This window comes from Arvicola amphibius, chromosome 12 (assembly GCF_903992535.2).
Source record: "Arvicola amphibius chromosome 12, mArvAmp1.2, whole genome shotgun sequence".
Lineage (NCBI taxonomy): Eukaryota > Metazoa > Chordata > Mammalia > Rodentia > Cricetidae > Arvicola > Arvicola amphibius.
Window position 1 is genome coordinate 108,998,083 of NC_052058.2, and position 21,013 is coordinate 109,019,095.

General features: G+C 39.3%; 1 protein-coding gene across 3 annotated transcripts in view; it reads right to left on the reverse strand.

Moving 5' to 3' along the window:
- The window catches only part of Pign (phosphatidylinositol glycan anchor biosynthesis class N), a 133,327-nt gene that overhangs the window by 38,883 nt on the left and 73,431 nt on the right, over positions 1-21,013 (reverse strand). For all 3 annotated transcript variants that reach the window (XM_038349342.2, XM_038349341.1, XM_038349344.1), the window contains 7 exons: positions 19,333-19,472; positions 16,180-16,279; positions 15,991-16,083; positions 14,989-15,080; positions 12,105-12,213; positions 7,353-7,461; positions 3,013-3,115 (listed from right to left, as the gene is read on the reverse strand). In XM_038349342.2, coding sequence (XP_038205270.1) covers positions 3,013-3,115; positions 7,353-7,461; positions 12,105-12,213; positions 14,989-15,080; positions 15,991-16,083; positions 16,180-16,279; positions 19,333-19,472 — 746 coding nt within the window. The remainder of the gene's footprint in view (positions 1-3,012; positions 3,116-7,352; positions 7,462-12,104; positions 12,214-14,988; positions 15,081-15,990; positions 16,084-16,179; positions 16,280-19,332; positions 19,473-21,013) is intronic.

Consider the following 21,013-nt stretch of genomic DNA (forward strand, 5'->3'; position numbering starts at 1 on the left):
CTGTCCTGTTTGTCATTTGTTCTAAAGTAAAAACTCTTTATCCTCATAGGATGTAAGGAGGGATTAAGCAAAATCAAATTCAAATGACATGCCTGGAATATCAGTACTCAGGAGCCTAAAGCAAGAGAAATAAGAGTTTGAAGCTAGCTGGGACTACACACTGAGTTCAGTTGGAGTGTGTGTCTGGAAGGCAAGAATTCTTCCCTTCAAAGTCAACATGGAAACTATAAATCTGCCTTCACTAAATTTCAAAGTAATGTTTCAGGGTTCATGGCAAATCAACCCACCAGATTCTTTGTTTAAATCTATTTGGTAAGGAAATTTCAATTCTGTTTTAATTGTGCATGCCTTTAATCCAAGTACTCAATGCAGAGTCAGGCAGAGCTGCGAGTTCCAGGTAAGGGTGGTCTATACAGTGAGATTCTGAACCAAAAGCAAAATGAAAAAAAAAATAATGTTTAAAAGAGATTTCTTTTTATATGCATGCATATTTTCCTGCAGAGGCCAGAAGAGGGCACTAGATCATGTGGAGCTGGAGATACACACAGTTGTGATGCTGGGAACTAGGCTTTTTCTGCCAGAGCATGAAGCAATTTTACCTGCTGAGCCATCAATCCAGCCCTAGAGATTGTCAATTTAAAACAAAAGTGAAATTATTCTTTGGAAATACTTTCCAAATTCCTTATACCAAAGGAATATTTTAATTGCAATACATGTAAACAAGAATAAAAACAAAATAATATATTCAAATAATAATGAACTAATTAAAGTATTTTAAGACTCCGTCTTTTTCTTTTGGTGGTGCTGAATACTAAGCTCGGGACCTAACACATGCTGGGCAAGCTTTCAACCCAAGTTATACAGCAACCTTAAAGCATACTTTAAAATGCATTAAGCAATAGCGTCTTTGTCAAGGAACGAGGCCAGAAGAAAGGCTCATTTAGCAGTGTGTAAGTATTCCTTGTTTCCCCGTGGCCTGCTGTGGTGGCTCCAGCCGTTTTCCCCAGAGCACTATTCTGGACACAAGTTCTCATCTACCCTTCCTGCTTTAGCGCCGTCGTTCTCAACCTTCCTAATACAGCAACCCTTTAATACAGTTCCTCATGTTGTGGTGACCCCCAAGCATAAACTTATTGTTTTTGTTATTTCATAACCGTAATTTTGCTGTTATGAATCATAATATAAATATGTGATATCAAGATATCTGAGAAGCGACCCCTGTGAAAGGGAAGTTCAACCCCAGAGGGGTTGCCACCACTTGAGAACCACTGCTTTAGACTAATCTATGGGGTATATTAATATAAAAAAAAAGACTCTGCTTTGTACTGTTTTAGTTGTGGTGGTTTTGCCCCTTAGTCCTGAAATCCTCACTGGTAAACATCTAGCAGGGGACTGCTGTGGGGGTGGGGGTGGGGATGAACTAGTGAGAATGGGAAGTGCCCAGACAGGAAGAGTACTTGAGGATCTTAAGCTGCTAACCTAAGCTCTGCAGCCTGGTCGGCTCATCAAGGGGTTACTTTGCTCAGACTCAGGGGATTGCCCAAGCTTTACATAATTTGTCATAATTCCCTTATACACCCTTGCACGCACTGGCAGTTAATTAAGATAATTTTAACAGTGTCTCCAGTCACACATATTCTGAAAAAGCCAAATTGGGCACTGAGACTTGAATCCCTAACTCGTTTACAAACAGAAAACCAACACTACTAATACCAACACCAATAATGAACAAAGACAGATGAGATCATAACTGTGGAAGCAGTTATCTATGTCCCCAAAGCAGGAAAACCATGACATTGCTCTGTCATGGGTCAGACCTGAGGTTTCATGCTATGACAAAGCGTAGGTCAGACTGATGTCTAAACCTCTCTAGCTCAGGTGATAAAAGCTGTGAGAGACGCGAGCCTTAAATTAAAGGAGTTAAACCGTGAACAAGTTTCTTTCATTTCTTATATTTTAAAAATTATTTGCTGTATTTCCTACTAGATCCCTGCCTTTGAATAGCTTTTAAAACAAAATAGCTTTTTTTTCTCCTCAAGTGCAACAGGAAGCAATGATGCTGTTCTGTGTTACAGACAAATTTCTGTTTCCCTTCTAGCTTATACTCCAGTCACTTATCAGAATAGAGATCACACCACTGTGGGAAAATATATTTTAAAAATGTAACAAAAATAAAGATCATTCTTAAAAAACTCTTTAGGTTTAAAATTCTGCCATTATCCATCAGGATTTCCTAACACTATAATTAAATAAAATTTTAGCAATTACTACAAGTAAAAAGAAATAACAGACAATACTATGAAAATTATGAAAATAAAACAAAATTTTAGATCAAGTTATTGATTTGGGATTTCCCCTCTGTATGCTATGATTATCATTAATGAATAAAGAAACTGCTTTGGACCTACAGCAGGGCAGGACTTAGGTATGCCAGGAAAACTAAACTGAATGCTGGGAGAAGGAAGTGGAGTCAAGGAGAAGCCATGGAGCCGCTGTCAGACACAGACGTGCTAAAACTTTGCTGGTAAGCCATAACCTCATGATGATGCACAGATTAATGGAGATAGGTTAAATTCAGATGTAAAAGTTAGCCAATAAGAAGCTAGAGCTAATGGGCCAAGCAGTGATTTAATTAATACAACTTCTGTGTGATTATTTCGGGGTTAAGCAGCTGGGTAACTAACTAGCAGCTTCTTTTACCTACTCACATAAAGAACATAAAATATTTATAATTTATTCTTTAATATTTAGAAAGCATTCTTATTTCCAAAGCTTAGCTACTAAAGAAGAAAAGTCAATTTAGCATTTAAAATTTGCAACTGTAAAATTATATTTTAAGAAAAGTTTATATATATGCAACAATAATAATTATAGAAGGCGTCATGAACTTGAGAAGGAGAGGGGGCATGGGAGGGGTTGGAGAGGGAGAGGAAGGCATAGAAATAATGAAATAAACAGTACTCATGGAATTTTCCAAAAAAAGACTTTTTTAAAATAGAAAAAAGTTTATACCCTGTGCTTAGAAGCAAGTAGGTTGGCATCAAGGAAAGAAGTATGCTGGAGAGTCGTTGGAAGAGAGCTGTGGAACTCAGGAATGGCACAACCAATGAGGAGGCTGCAAAGAAAGAAGAGTCCTGTGTCAGTTCTTCAGACCCAAGAGACCCCCCACCACTCATGCAATTTAGGCTTTGTGTGATCTTTAATACAACGCCAGGGTTTCTATAAGAAAACAAAAACATTACGTTTTTAACTAAAATTACACCTTGCTTTAATTATATTATATTGCGGGTTAAATAACTCAATTTTCTCACCTTTTCCAAATCGAATCACTATAATATTAACTCCCAAATGAATAATTTATTATTGTCTCATGAAATAAAATATATTACTTAATGTTCAGCAGCTTGTTTCTTTGGCATTTATGTCATAGTTCAAAGATAACAAATGCTCTAGAAATTGATGACATCTAATGTCAGAGAGGTAGGCATCTAGAGTTGTAATGTGCCACCTGGTATATCAAGATCAGGAAGGAATGACTTCACCATATGTCAGAGTTGTGGAAGACCGAGAAACAAGATATTCCATAACAAAACCAAATTTAAACAATATTGGTGTAGGAGGTCCTTCTGTTTGTGTGTTACTTTCATTGGTTAATGAATAAAGGAACTGCCTTGACCTAGTTGATAGGGCAGAACTTAGGTAGGCGGGAATACAGAACTGAATGCAGGCAGGAAGAAAGACAGAGTAGGAGAGATACCATGGAACAGCCAGAGACAGACATGATGAATATTTCCCAGTAAGCCACTGCCATGTGGTGATATACAGATTAATAGAAATGGATTAAATCAAGATGTGAGAGTTAGCCAATAAGAGGCTAGAGATAATGGGCCAAGAAGTGATTTAATGAACACAATTTCTGTGTGGTTATTTTGGGTCTAAGCAAGCTGGGCAGGCGGGATGAACAAGCAGCCCCATCTTGCAACACAATACCTATCCACAAATCCAGCCCTATAGAAAGTGCTAGAAGGAAAACTACAACCAAAAGAAGCACCCACAACAACACAGCCAATAGATAATATCACATCAGCAAATCCCAAAGAAGGAAAACACACACACTACCACCACCAACAAAACCAAATGGATACAAAAACAGAATCCATCCTTCTGCTGCCTACAAAAAACATACCTCAACTTCAAAGACAGACATTACCTCAGAGTAAAATATTGGGAAAATATTTTTCAATCAGAAACAACTCTCAACTAAATCACCACTGAGTCAAGGAAGAAATAAAGAAAAATTAATGACTTCCTAGAATTCAATGAAAATACACAATATCTCCCAACTTACGAGACACTATGAAAACAGTACTAAGTGGAAAGTTCACAGCACTAAGTGCCTACATAAAGAATTTGGACAAATCTCACACTAGCAACTTAAAAGCACACCTGAAAGCTCTAGAAAAAAAGAAGCAAGCTCACCCAGGAGAGGTAGATTACGGGAAATAATCAAATTGAGGGATGAAATCAATAAAATGGAAACAAGGAGAACAATAGGAAGAATCAATGAAAAAAATAGTTGGTTCTTCAAGAAAATCAACAAGATAGACAAGCCCTTAACCAAAAACTAACCAAAAGGCAGAGAGAGAATATCCAAATTAACAAAATCAGAAATGAAAAAGGGACATAACAATAGACACCGAGGAAACTAAGAAAACAAAAACTCAGGATAGCCAAACCAATCCTATACAAAAAATAAACTTCCAGACGCAACACCATCCCAGACTTCAAGCTCTATTATAGAGCTACAGTAATGAAAACAGTTTGGTATTGGCATGAAAGCCGACAGGTGGACCAATGGAATGGAATTGAAGACTTGGACATTAATCCACACACCTATGAACACCTGATTTTTGACAAAGAAGCGAAAACTGTATAGTGGAAAAAGAAAGCATCTTCAACAAATGGTGCTGGCATAACTGGATGTCGACATGTAGAAGAATACAAATAGATCCATATCTATCCTCATGCAGAAAACTCAAGTCTGACTGTATCAAAGACCTCAACGTAAATCCAGTTATTCAATACAAATAGATCCATATCTATCCTCATGCAGAAAACTCAAGTCTGACTGTATCAAAGACCTCAACGTAAATCCAGTTATTCTGAACCTGATATAGAAGAGAAAGTGGCAAGTAGCCTTGAATGCATTGGCAGAGGAGACCATTTCCTAAATATAATACCAGTAGCATAGACACTGAGATCACCAATTAACAAATGGGACCTCCTGAAATTAAGAAGCTGCTGTAAGGCTGAAAGACATGTAAGGAATCACTCAACATTGTTAATCATCAGGGAAATGCAAATCAAAACAGCTCTTGAGATACCATCTTACACCTGTCAGAATGGCTGAGGAAAAAAACACTGAAGACAACTTATGTTGGAGAGGATATGGAGTAAGGGAAACACTCCTCCACTGATGGTGGGCGTGCAAACTTGTACAGTCACTGTGGAAATCAATATGATAGCTTCTGAGAAAACTGGGAATCAATCTACTTCAAGACCCAGCAATACCACTCTTGGGCATATACCCTAAGATGCTCAACCATACCACAAGGACTCTTGCTCAACTATGTTCACAGCAGCATTATTCATAAGAGCCAGAACTTGGAAACAAGCTAGATGCTCCTCAATTGAAGAACAAATAAAGAAAATGTGGTATATCGACACAGTAGAGGATTAATGAAAAAAAAAAAAACAATGACATCATAAAATTTTCAGGAAAATGGACGGAACTAGAAAAAAAATCGTCCTGAGTGAGGTAACACAGACCCAGAAAGACAAACGCAGTGTGCACTCACTCATAATTGGTTACTAGATGTAAAGCAAAGGATAACTACATCACACTCCACAGCCCCAGCAAAGCTAGGTAACAAGGAGGAACCTAAGCGAGATATACATGGATGGCCCTAGAAATTGGGAATTAGAGAAGTTCTCTTGGGTAAACTAGGAGGAGAAGAGAAGGAAAGGGATGGGAGATGAAAACATGAGGGAACAAGATGGTCAAGTCAGGGGAGGGACAGAGAGGAAAAGCAATGAAAGAGACATTTTGATAGAGGGAGCCATTATGAGGTTAAAGAGAAACCTGGTGCTAAGGAAATTCCAAGGAATCCACAAGGATTACCCCAGCTAAGACTCCTGGCAATAGTGGAGAGGGAGCCTGAACTGGTCTTTCCCTGTAATCAGATTGGCGACCACCCTAATTGTCATCATAGAGCCTTCATCCAGTAACTGATGGAAGCTGATTCAGATCTACAGCCAAGCACTGGGCCAAGCTCCTGGAGTCCCATACAAGAAAGGGAGGAGGGAACATGTGATCGAGGGGGGGAGGGCTCAAGAGTATGAAAGGGAAAACCACAAAGACAGCAGACTGGAGCTAATGGGAGTGGACTGACAGCTGGGGAGCCTACTTGGGTCCAAAGTAGCTCCTCTGAATATGGATGACAGTTGTGTGGCTTGGCCTTTTTGTGAGCCCCCGGCAGTGGGACCAGGATTTATCCCTGGTGCATTATCTCGTTTTTTAGAGCCCATTCCCTGTGGTGGGATACCTTGCTCAGCATTGATGCAGGAGGGATGAGCTTGGTCCTGCCTCAACTCAATATGTCAGGCCATGGAAGGCCTTACCCTCTCTGAGTGGGGGAGAATATAGGGGGACCAGAAAGAAAGGGGGAGGGGGGACCTGCGGTTGATATGTAAAATGAAAAAAAAATGAAAGAGACTTAATTCCGTCTCTTCCTTCTGTGTATTCACTTTTGAAGCACTTGTATACCACCATGTGGGTGCTGGGTTCAATCTGAGTTCTCTGCAAAAGCAGTAAGCAGACTTAATCACATAGGCATTTCACCAGCCCCGTATCTAACACTCTTAAATAAGGGTGCCACACAGAGGACATGACTGGAAATACCAAATAGCTTTATAAAATATACACCATGCTGGGAAATAGCTAGTCACTGTTAGCCGTTCACTAATCTGTGTAAGACCTGGAAACATAATGACTGACAGGAAAATTAAATATATGTTGTGCATATACACAATGGAATATTAAAAAACAACTTCTTTTAGAATCACTCGGGAGATGTTATTAGATGTACATAAGTCCACAGTCCAGATATCAAGCCATAAATATTCTATCAAGTAACTCTTATTAATCTATGTGTGCTCATGAAAGTTCTACTTTTCTTCATTTTCCTTCATCAAAACTGCTTCTTTCAGTTCAATAGAGACATAAAGGTATCATTTATTAAGATAAGAGACTGAAGATAAATTTTTCCAATTTGGTTCGAGGGGCCACTTACCTAACGTGGCCCAGCTCACAATCTGATTCACAAGAGGCAGGCCTTCTTTCTTTAACAGACTGTGGTGGGTGCTGTATACAACATACATAGAGAACACTGTACTCAGCATCTGAAAACACACACCAAACCGGTTAGCAAAGGGAAGGCAGGGAAATGCTGAGAGAGCTCTGAGGAAAACTGGAACATGGCTGAAATGCTGGGACTACACCAGGCTGCCTTCTTGTGTTCCAGAGCTATAAGTTAGCACCGCATGCTAAGCCCCAGACTTGCCTGAGGATGACATGAGGCACACACACTCTCAAGAACGCTATAGCATACCTCATCAATGTTTCTATTTAGAAGCATCTGTTACAAATGTTGAACATTTCTTAAATTATACAAATAGAGAAAGTGTAGTTTAATGCCTTCCCCACCTCTGTTCTTTTGAACAGCAATATCCATGCATTCATTTATTCAACACATTTTTGCTGGCCCTGGGAACTGAGACAGTATAAGTGCTCATTACACGTTATTGGATCGGAGGCGTCAGCTTGACGTCTGTTTTCTTAAAAACTGCTTTATTGCAGTATAGTCTCTCCCTTCATTTATGCATTGTCTCCCTTTGTGCTGACATGCTAGACTTGAACACTTTTAACACATTCCATATGCATGACAACCAAAAATATTATCCAGCTATATAGAAAAATGACTAATGATCCCTGAACCAGTGAACTGATTACCATTTTAAAGAAATTAGCTTAAGTATGACTACAAGAAAATAAGCTCTCAGAGTTAAGATCAGTGGTCTCATGAAATTGTAGAGATAAAATCAACTTACTTTGTCTTCTCGTGGCATAAATTAAGATACAAAAAGTGCTGTGAATAAGACAGCGGTGCAATTCTAATTCTCTCTATTGCAAGTCACTGTGGGGGTTTGAATAGGAACGGCCTCCATAGACTCAAGTGTTTTAATGCTTGGTCCATATGGAGTAGCACTATTAGGATGTGTGATCTTGTTGGAGTAAGTGTGACCTTGTTGGAGTAAGTGTGTCACTGTGGAGACGGGCTCTGAAGTCTCACACCATGACTGGTAAGTCAGTTCACTTCCTGTTGCCTGTGGATCAAAGACAGAACTCTCAGCTCCTCTAGCACCACGTCTGCCTGCATGCTGCCATGCTTCTCACCACAACAATAATGGACTAAACCTCTAAAACTGTAAGCCAGTCCCAATTAAATGCTTTCCTTTATAAGAGTTTCCACGGGGGCTGGAGAGATGGCTCAGAGGTTAAGAGCATTGCCTGCTCTTCCAAAGGTCCTGAGTTCAATTCCCAGCAACCACATGGTGGCTCACAACCATCTATAATGGGGTCTGGTGCCCTTTTCTGGCCTGCAGGCATACATACATACTGAATGTTGTATACATAATAAATAAATAAATAAATATTTTAAAAAGGTTTCCACGGTCATGTTGTCTCTTCACAGCAAAAGAAACCCTAAGTAAGACAGACATATTCTAAATTCAGAGATGCCAAAAAAAAAAAAAAAAAAAAAAAAGCCTTGGCATCAATAAAATATGTCAGGCAGCACAGGAATTAAAGCAAATTCTTAAAAACAATGCAAGAACTTTATAATGGAGTTATATAATACTCAGGAGTATTTCTAACGAAGTACATAAGAACTTAAGCATGATATTCTTCCCTCCTGGAGTGAGAGTTAGGAACACACACTGCTGTAGAAGCTCTCATTACTGTAGGCGGATTCTGTCAAAACTACCCCAGCTTTAGAGGAAAGCCAGTAAGTGTGCCATTTATAATGAAACATATGTTCGTAGGCTCAAAAGGATGTTTACAAAGAATTTCTTCTCTACTTATGCGTTGACTATTGCTCTCCAAGAATGAATGTAAGTTGTTATACCTTTTAAGCATGGTGTATTTTTATTTCACACTGCTTTTCTCTGAGAGAAAGTTTTGAGGAGATTCATACAGTTTTGTTAGAGCTGCAGATATGGTTATTTATCCATTAAAGGACAGAGAGAAGAGCTGAGGTGGAAGCGGTGAAAGGGGGAACTCATGTGGGAATGTAAGCTACTGCAGACACTTTGGATATCAATCTGGAGGTTCCTAAAAAACTAGAAATAGGACTGCCATATAATCCAATTGTATCCCTCTTGGGCATACACCCAAAGGACATTATATCCTACTACAAAGCCACCTGAATACCATGTTCACTGATACTCTATTCATAACAGCTAGGAAAGAGAATTAACCTGGAGGGCTGTTAATAGATGAAAGGGTAAGAAAAACATGGCACAATTTACTATTGCTGAATTTGACTGCCATGGCTGTTGCACACACGAACCCACAGCGCTATGATTACCTGCACAAGAGCAAGCCAGACTACATTATGGCATAGAAGGGGGAGTAGTCTCTAGGCATCGCCACCAATTGGGGAGCTACTGGAAGCTGTCAGCTATGAGAGAGGGAGAGATGATAATCGTTCTTTTTTGAGGATGTTCCCACTGGCTGGTTTCCCATGCTCCAGTGGATGGCCCTACACCCGTACATCTAAGTACAGCACTAGATGGACTTGGTGTTACATATACATAATGGGACATTATTCAATTGTAAAGTAAAATGAAATTATGAAATCCATAGGTAAATGGATAGAATGGAAAATAATCATTCTGAGATATCTGAAACCCAGAAAGACAAATACTGCATATTCTCTCCTATATCTGGAGGATAGATTTGATTCTTTGGATATGTATGTTTAAATTAGAGTACTAATATATGGCAGGAAACCAGTATGGGGCCAAGGGAGGGAGCTCAAGTTTGTTCGTCAGACCCTTCTCAATAATATTATAGGCTATTGCCATAGCTTTCAGTTACCCTCCAGAGCTTACTGGTAAGATTTCTGCTGAAGACTCCACATACGTGAGTCATAGGACATGGAGAAGTTGAGTGGTACCAACTGGAAGCTGCATCCCACCTCCCTAGCTTTTACAGTACAGGAAGGTGCCATGCATGTTACTGGGGGAGAAAAACAAGCAACAGTTTTACCCAGCTGTGAGCCCTTCCAGTTGAAATAATGATGGGACTGGCAATTCAGGCCCACTGGTGGAATAGCTGCACAGATATTATAGGAGTAAGCGGCCACTTTCTGCTTGGACTTGTCCTCCCTGACAAGATGGAGCTCATTCCTTGTACTGCTAACTGGACCAAAAACCTGGGACTGGCGAGTCATAGGCCCTCGATTAGAGCCTAGCACTATTATTCTGCTAAATGGATACTAAGTGTCCCCTAAATTCTCATCTTTACACCCATTATACCATACAGCACAGCATCTTTCAGCACTCGCCACAGCCACTATTTTTTATGGTATATGGAGATCAACACAGAGTACGCTTGGTCAACATGCAGAGAGTATGGGATCGTTGTGAAGGGGGATGGAAAGATTGTAAGAGTCTGAGGTGGTAAATGCCGGACATGACCGCACCACTGCATACATGAATTCACAACTGCATGCATAGGCCTGCAGGAGATCAAGCCTGCCAAAATCCTAGCACACACGGGGTGGGGAACACATAAAGCCCCATCCCTCTCAGAGAAGATATTGGCAATTAATTGATGGCTTCTGGAGAGTGAATAGTCAGTTTTCTTCAAGAATGTAGCAGAAAATAAATTCAGTGGGTTTAAGAAGCAAACACATGGCTGGGCGATGGTGGCGCACACCTTTAATCCCAGCACTTGGGAGGCAGAGGCAGGCAGATCTCTGTGAGTTCGAGGCCAGCCTGGTCTACAAGAGCTAGTTCCAGGACAGGTTCCAAAGCTAAGGAGAAACCCTGTTGGGGGTGGGAGAGAGAAGAAGAAGCAAATATATGAAGTTGGAAAGAATAATGTTGGGGGATAAGGGAGAAATTGAAAGGGAGGGAAAGGGGAGTGGTTTTGACCAAAGTGTAACATAGGCATGTATAAAATGCTAAAATACAACAACAACAAAAAAGGCATAAGATTGAAGGAGAAACATATTCATGGGGACATGAGAGTAGCTGACAGAGGAAATTAGGGATTGATATAATTATATTTTATTGTTTATATTATGAAATTCTCAAAAATAAAGAAAATGATAATAAAAACAAATACATTTAAATCTTAAAATAAGAAATAAAGCCTATTGCTGAAAACAAAAAATTAAAGATGATTATTAGCCTATTAAAAATGCTTTCTATTCTTATATATAAAATTATATCATTTTATGAAATATGGTACGATGTAATCTCTGTCTTTCACAGTCTCATTAACTATTTACTACACTGACATTAAAACACAAGCTGGCATTAAATTACTGCAAACCATACATCCTGTAAACAGAGTATCTGGGCACCGACAGATGTTAAAGCACTGAGGTTAATGCTCTTTTTGCTGTGCCACAGCTGGCAACCACCTCAAGCCATCTTCCAGGCTGTCATCTCCAAGCAGCGTGGTGTATGTGGGGATGGCATAGAATCTCCGTGCAGAGGAAGAACTTACAGCTTATGTTTGGTCAGTAAAGATGGCCTAAAGTCGCCTTGACTGCTGCTCTGGGAAGCTTTGGCTATGTATTACTGACCTTTTGCTATTTAGCTTTATTTCTGTGTGCTACCTTAAACAGAAAACTTACTTCCCAGGTGAAAGTCTTGAGTGATAGGAACACAGGAGTGTAACAGAGTATTAAAAATGATAAGATACACTTTATTATATGGTTAGTATGACATACTATTGAACTGTAACTGACCTGTAACAGAAGCACCAACAGCTCCTCCTTTGCCATAGTAGTTTTTCTTTTTGTGAGAGTTGTTACAATAGCCAGGGACAGCAGAAGAACCAGCAAGCCTGCACCCATGCTGTTTCAAAACATAGTTCACATTAAAACTTTTCTAATGAAGCGTACTAAGGACAGCATAGGAAAACATGAGACACTTTACGCAAATGCAGAACTCTCAAGCATTTCGATTAATCCACAGGAAGTAGTAGTAAAGCCAGCAGGGGAATGGTGGGAAATAGCAGGACAAGAACACGACAGGGCTCATTGTAACCACTCAAATTCATCCTGTGTCATTCACTAATGTTTCTTAATCTGAACTGGGCAAGCACACAGAGAGAATATAAAGATAGCTAAACAAATGACTGTTGTCATTGGCCATGCAGACTCTAACTCTGAGAATCACTCACACAGCATCCTCTTAGGCCAATAGTTCCTTCCTGTCACTGGTTTTGGTATCTCTCAGCTGGCAAGACTGTAAGGTAGGGCAGTGGTCCCAAAGGTATTGAGGGAGTACATCACCATACACGCATCCTATAGATGATGAAGTAGCTAATTTCCTTTTCTAGACCTTCAGGAAGAAATCACAGGTAACTAAAATCAAGGAATTTTAGCTCTATTTCTTTCCTCATAAAAATCTGATTAATATAACTTAAAGTATGTTCAAGATACAAGCATGTGATCAAACCGGACTCTGAACGTGGCCGACAATGAGGGCTGACTGAGAAGCCAAGGACAATGGCACTGGGTTTTGATTCTACTGCATGGACTGGCTTTGCGGGAGCCTAGTCTGTTTGGATGCACAACTTCCTAGACCTGGATGGAGGGGGGAGGACCTTGGACTTCCCACAGGGCAGGGAACCCTGACTGCTCTTAGGACTGGAGAGGAATGGGAAAAGGGAACTGGGGGGAGGGGGAGGGAAATGGGAAGAGGGGAGGAGGTGGAAATGCTTAATAAATAAATAAATATTTAAAAAGATACAATGTAGAACTCAAATTAAGAGAACTTAAGAAAATGAGTTTGTCAGAGAAATAAGCAAGTGTAAATGCATAGGCCAAGAACATGGTAGACATGTGTTTGTTTTAATTTTTCAAATAATCTCTGAGAATCATAAGACAGTAACACTTTAAGATGTATTATAATAATGTATTATAATAAACTCAGAAAAAATGTTTGCTTTTTCTCTTTCTTTCAAAAACTAAATTGCATTTTTACTCATTGGCAACTCCTTTGTATGAGTACGCTCGGCTCTCAGGAAGCTGATGGTCACACTATACACCTATCTGCTCTTCTTACTTTATGTTTAAATGTTTCACGTATCTGTTTCTGCAATCCAGAGGATGGAATTGTTGTGAGAGATCAAATGGAGATGGAACTTCCTCTATGAACTAAGAATAAAATAAGTTGCAAATAATCACAGGAAGCTAACATGAATTTAACATTAATAGTAACTTACATCAAGTTTGGAGAGAAACAGCATAATTTTCAAAACCACAAATTTGAATTTTCACATTTTAGAAGATATATTTGTTTTCTGAGTCAGCCTTTAGTGGAATGTACAAGTGGCAAATATCAACAGAGACCATTTATGTAATTTTTCCTCTTTCAGCATATTATACCTTCCCCCTAACTATGCAATACTGCTCAGTTACCTCATCCTGGGCTTTGGGTTGGCCCATCTTAATATCTACCTCATCTATGACCTGCTGGAGAGAGTGAATGGCCTGGTCCTGAGGAGCAATAACCACAGGATCCCCTACGACTGAGGGCAACAGCAGGCTAGCTCAGTTTCAATAAGGATCCAATAATGATGGTGTTCCAGAGGCCTTGAACATTGCAGCGGACAATTTGCAGGTGGGGCTGACTAGACAAAAGGGTCTACTCCATGACACAATGCAGATCCCAGTGACACTAGGGTGATTGATGAGGTCTTGGGAAGACAAGGAGAAAAGTAGGATTTTATTTTGTTTTATTTTTAATTTTGGGGGAGGTATGTTGTAGGGTGAGGGGCAGATACGGAAGGACTGTGAGGTGAACAAGTGTACGCAGCCTGATATGAAATTTCCAAAGAATTAATAAAGAATTATGTTAAAAATTAAAATTAAAATAAAATCAAGACAACACAAAATAAATGTAAAGCTTTTAAAACAGAGATTTTTCCCCCATGAGTAAAAATAATTTAATTCAAATAAGACAAGCTTGAATATGTCAATGGCATTTGCTATGGACACACTCAGAGGCAACACTTCAACAACAGAACACGTCACGTGTTACTAAAATTTTTACAGATTCCATAATATCCAAAGTACAGGAATCTGGATGCACTTTCATTGCCTGTGAAGGTCTGGTAGCATCTCCACAGAGATCATGACTTGCAGGTGATTGGCTGAGATTATAATGAGTAATTTTTACATTAGTATTTCAATTTTATCCATGCAACGTTAGGCTCAGGACCAAGATTAAAGTGGATTAAAGTGTTACGGTATTGGGGCTGGACAGGTGGTTTCAGTAGGCAAGGGCACTTCCTGCTCTTCTGAAGGATGGCAGTTCAGTTCCCAGCACCCTCATCAGGGGGCTCCCACCCGCAACCCCAGATCCAAGGAGTCTCACATCCCCATGTCCTTCATGGAGACCCACATATATATGGCTGGTGCACACACACACGTCTCTCTCTCTCTCTCTCTCTCTCTCTCTCTCTCTCTCTCTCACACACACACACACACACACACACACACACAGAGAGAGAGAGAGAGAGAGAGAGAGAGAGAGAGAGAGAGAGAGAGAGAATTGTTTTAAAGTGTCACAGTGTTGGGAGAGGACAAATTCTATTGAAATGGAAAACAAGTCTGTACATACACTAGAGAGATGTCTGGCTTTCTACCCACAACAGGCATCAGTGGGAACACTGCCAGAAGCAAAGAGGAGAGAGCCCAACTCAGGCAGGTGATCTACAATAAAAAATATATATATATTTAGACAAATATGGTATAGAAATCTGTTTTAGCATCTTACATAGTACACGAATATGAAACTAAAATCAAAACCAGTCTGACATTTACTATGGAAAGTAACATTGTATTAGTTACTTTTGTGATGATAAAATGTATGACAGGAGGCAACTTAAAGAAGGAAGAGTTTTCTCTCCTAGTTTTGTCCATCATGGCAGGGTGGGGGGTGGGGGGGCATGACAGCTGGAGCCTGAGGCGGCTGGACACGCTGTAGCAAGCACAGAGCAGAGAAACGAATGCTGCTGCTCACTTTTGCCTCCCCCATCATAGTCCCAGTGGTGCAATGGGACTTTCACCTTGACTAACCCACTGTAGATATTCCCAGAGACGAGCTGGCAGTCAAGACAACCCACTACAAACATGGTTACCTTACAGAATACTTACTATCTGTTTTGGGTTTGTGTATTGTTAGAAATTTTCATAAATGTGCTTTGGTCAAATTCCCTCCCGAGGTCATGTGTTTTTAACACCCATTCAAACAGTCAATGCTACTTTCCTAGGAAAGCACTGTGTGGATGGGGCAAAGGATTGGAGTGTGGACCCCTAGGCCACTCCGCTGCTCTCAGCAGAGCCCAGACTTCTCCCTCATCTAGGTACTGGAGGCTCCATGAATGCTCCAAACAAGCCAGCTCTACCTTTACAGCCTTCCTCCATCTCCGGCTCACTCTGACAGGAACAGACATAGAAATCAGAGTGACCAACAGTTGATGTCAGCCCTCCCGTCCAAAGGACCTGGCTGTTTATGAGGCTACATTCCACGCCTTTGTCTGAAAATAAACAAGTCTTTGAGCCAAACACATATCAACACAAAGTAATTACCAGTCTGTGCTGTCAACATGAGTACTTATACCTTTGCTCGGGCCCACAGCTGAGTGAGAAATGGCCAACCTGCAAACACAATCAGTCCGGCTGTCAGCATGTAGCGGTAGAAGAAACTGAAAACCTGGTGATATATTGCCAAGAAAATGAAGAGTGAGGTCACGTAAGACCAGTATGAAAACGCAAGACACCTGGAGATGCAGACTAGGCGGGTACTTACCAGTACTTCAATTCCCAAGATAAAGACAAGCAAGCAGGCAACAACGTGGCTCAGAGGAAAAGTCAACAGGGAGACAACCAGGTCTTGAATAACTTGATATCTGTTTGAGATGATTTACAAAATGATTACTTCTAATTTGCAAAGCATTTTAAAACAAGCAACATAATGCCAAAAAATAAAAAGTGCTCAAAGCTAAAAGTCCCAGAAATTCCCACTCATAAATTATTTAAAATTTAAGATAAACTGTAGCAATTTGTTTCATGGCTTTGCTTACTTTTATTGGTAGAAAACTGTAAGTATTTGGGAGGAAATGATGAAAAGCACTTGCTTGGATTCTATATATATTAATGACAATAAAGTATTTTGTTTTGTTTTGTTTTGCATTTCGAGACAGGGTTTCTCTGTGTAGTCTTGACTTTCCTGGAACTAGCTCTGTAGACCAGGCTGGCCTCGAACTCACAGAGATCCACCTGCCTCTACCTCCCAAGAGTTAGGATTAAAGGAATGGACTACCACTGTCAGGCTCAATAAATCATTCTTGTATGATCTAGTTTAAACAAAGGTATATGCATTAAAGATAAACCAGAAAGAAAATAAAATGAACCCAAATGTATGCAAAATGAAAGAAAATAATAAAACTCACCTGGATAACCCTGTATCTACCCCTGGGCTCCCGCCACAGTCTTAGTAGTGAAAGTCTTAAGTGCACTTACTGACTTATTTTCAGCACAGAGAACTAAACCTAGGGCTTTCCACATGCAAGACATCCACCCTGACGCTAAGCTAAAATCCCAGCATTTTCATTTAAACTTCATTTAGTCATTCAGGCCAGTTTTTGTGCCCTAGCCTCCTGCAGAGATGGGATTACAGATATGCACCACTACTCCCAGCTTAATTGCACTTTTTAACCAAAATAACCAAATAACCTTTCCAAACCCAATTTAAGATGTCATTAATTGTACACTAATTGTAATTGAGAATTTATAACCGCCAAAAATGTATTACATACTTGACTACATTTTACATTTCATTACTGAGAAGAAAAACTTTAGCATTTGTAGAACATTAAGTAGGTAATTATAAAAGGCCAGTGTCATTGGGTTTATGACCTTTCTCTGATGGAAAACAATGGCTGCTGAATAGAACATTATCACACCACTAAGTAGCCACCTGAGAAAGAAAAGTCAGTACCACAAGCAGAATATCTCTTTTGTTTTCCCCTGTGAATAAGCAAAAAAGCACAAAAAATTAAATGAAGTCATTTTGGAGGGTTTTACTCCAGAAAAATGGGTTAGATATTCCATTTTTATTTACTTATTGTGTGTGTATATGTGTGTGGATGTGCGTTCCACAGAGTGCATGTGGAGGTCAGAGAAGAACCTGCAGGAATCTGTTCCTTTTACCATGGGGGCCTTGACCCATGGAGTAATCTAGCCAGCTTGAAAACTCACTTTTTATGCTTTATTTTCTATGAAACCTATTAAAAGAATGCAATAAAATATAACTGCAAAATCACGTTCCCTTAAATTTTAAATATACATATATTACAATTAAGCTATTTAATAATTCAGAAGGGGTTCTAGTAGAGCAGAATTTTCTTCCTGCCTAGCAAACCTTTTAGAAAATTATGAAACCAGAGAAATGATGTCAGAAACAAAACAAAACTGTAAGCTAACTAAGTGCTGGGTGGTGGTGGCGCACGCCTTTGATCCCAGCACTCATGAGGCAGAGGCAGGCAGATCTCTGTGAGTTCGAGGCCAGCCTGGTCTACAGAGTGAGTTCCAAGACAGGCTCTAAAGCTACAGAGAAACCATGTCTCGGAAAAAAAAAGCCTAAGCAAACCAACAGCCTTATTCCTTTTAGATGGTGAAGTCAGTATGTTCTTTGCTCAGTGTCTTTTTCCCTTATATTTAAAGATATCTGAAGCATTTCCATATTTTACTTCTTGTATTTTAATGTCTCAATATTTTAAAACATATCTTTTAGAAGATAGAAGACAAAGCTACAATCAACAAAAATTATAATAAAAACGTATAGTGTCAGGACATATATGTTTAGATAGTTCCTTTGTTTTTTTTTTTTTGTTTGTTTGTTTTGTATTGTTTTTCTTTTTAGGAAGCCTTTTCCTATAAAGCCAGACCTAGGAACCCCGACTGTCCTGCTCCTGTCTTCCCAGTATCAGGATCACAGCACACATGATCACACCCAGCCTGTTATGCCACCTTAAAGATGCCTTTAAAAGTGTTTGGAACCTGACTGAGTGCCTTCCTTTCCAGGTTGAATGTAATAGCAAGAGTCCACTTTTAAACCATCAAGAAGTACATAAAGACAGAACCACACCACATGTGAGTACACATTAATAGATGCGATATAATTACAGTTTCACTTACTTGATGGCTAAGAAAGAAGTAAAGTGTATGGAAAGAAAACACATGAAGATATTCTGAAATACGAGGTAAAACAAATTCTAGATGCAAGGTGCTCATGACACAGCACAGTAATATCAACTATATTTTTGCTTGAAGACTACTCAAAGAAAAGAACAGGCTCACTGCTTACTCAAAGCAATACAGGTGAAATCAAATGTGAGACAAAAAGGATGTTTAATATGCAACATTACGCAGTTGTAAACAAAATGAGAGTGTTTGGACATCTAAGAGTATTATAGCCATCTTTTATGAATTGTGTTATAGAAATTATGTTGGGGGATATTCAATCACACTGTGAACCTGAATTTGCATTTGCATTAATTAGATAAAATTAATTTCTATTTATTTATTTAATTAATAAACATTAATTATTTATTAATTATTAAAATTATTAATTAAATAAATTAATAAAATTAATTGGGTCAGGAGTCTTGAGTTAGCAACTAGTTGACAGAAAGTAATCATACAACATCAGAGGGCACCTAGGAGGGAAAGCCAGAAGCATCAGAAAGAATAGGGAGGGGTTTTAAGTGGTGTGGCTTTTTCTGTTTTGGCAGAGTGGAAGGACAGGCTTTTTGGGGGACGCCAAGGAAAATTAAGTCTCTATGTCATTTTCTGTGAGTTGGTGGTCCAAAGAAAAATTCATCTACAAAACCTAATGCATTTTAAATACAGAATTAACTGCCAGTGAAGTGGAAAACAAGGAAAAAGATATGATACTTACTCTCTTAGAACTGCATACCATATTGGCACCGGCAGCAAGCAATACACATAGTAAGTCCAGGGACAGGCTTGGATCAGCAGAAAGCATGCCACTACAACACCAATAGCTACAAAGCTACATGGCAGAAGACGGTGTGGCTTCTGAAAATGAAACGGAACACTCAAATACATTGAAACCCTCACTGATTAATAGTTGTTAAGATTTTATAAAGGGAAAAGTATTTTCTTCCAATGTTTGTTCCAGTAGATGATTATTTACAATTCTTTGAAAATGAAAAATCTATCATTTGAGGGTAATAGCATATCTGAAAAGAAACTGGCTATCCTAGAATGGCTACTGTCAAGTAATTCTCAGCTGCAGACTGGCAATGGTCCCAAAGTTGCTTTGTAAATAACTCATTCAGAACTCTGAGCATAGTTGCTCTTAGAAACAGTTTTTTTAAGTCTTGACTGGCTTCTATGGCTAGCTCACAAGGACCTATTTATCACACAAGAAACCGTTCTTCATTTGAAAATAAACTTTCTATCAAGCTCCAACCTGCCGTGTTGCCCATTTGCCTCTCTCTCTCACTGCCTAAACACAGTTGGACCCTTCAGTTACATCCACTGTCCTCAGCCACCTGCGAAAGAAGCAATGCCCCATAGTGCATACATCACAGACTCCCAAGGCCTCTTGATGCTCTGGCCCAGGTGTAAGTGCAAGGGTCAGGGACACCATCCAAGAACTGGAAAGGGGGCACGTTTAAGGGAACATAATAATGACTTCTAGGGTCTGAAGCAGTGATTACAAAATGATACAAAGTACATTAAGCTCCTTCAGATGATATTAAGTATGCCTAGAGAGAAGAAAGAATGGGGGGGGGGGTAAGTGCTCTTTTGTAAATGTAGTGAGAATTAAGAGTCTCTTTATGGAAACACACAAATTTAGGGAAAAAGAAGAAAATATTAAATATGTCCCATCTCTTTTTGATGTTTTTCTCTACTGGCATAAAATATTATGAAGAAAGAATCAAGGATAAGTCAGGCTATCAATGTAAAAAAGGCTGAAACAGCATTGTAGCTAAGAGCTCAGGTTCAAGTTCATAAATGGCTATGACATTGTGACGGGTGATGGTGGTTGTCAACTTTACACACCTGGGAGGAGGGAACCTCAACTGAGGAACTGCTCGTCAGACTGGCTTGTGAGTATGCCTGCACAGCATTTTCCTGAGTAGCCGCTAATGTGGGAGGGATCAGTCCAAAGCACAAAGCTTTCCTTAGACAAAGTTTTGTTCTACCCATAATATGGGGACAATAAATGTATACTAACTCATCAATAGTAAGAAATCAGATTCCACAGGGCTTAACAAAGTAACTAGAACATTATTGCCACTTACTAAATGATGGCTATTATTTTTATTTTTATTCTTTTTTGTATTAGTTTCAGCAATTATAGAATCTCTCAATCAGCAGCACAAGAAATAAAGATGTAAGAGATACCAGTGAAGGTCCCAAAGCAAAATGATGGGGGATATATGGTCAAATTCAAATGGATATGGAAAAATATGATCTCTAAAAATTGAAAGGATCTAGACTACAATTGATTGTAAAGATTATAACTCACACTTTCTGAAATAAATACTATAATAATAAGTGAAAGATAAGATATGAGAGTGTCTAAAAAACATTTAGACTTTCTAGAG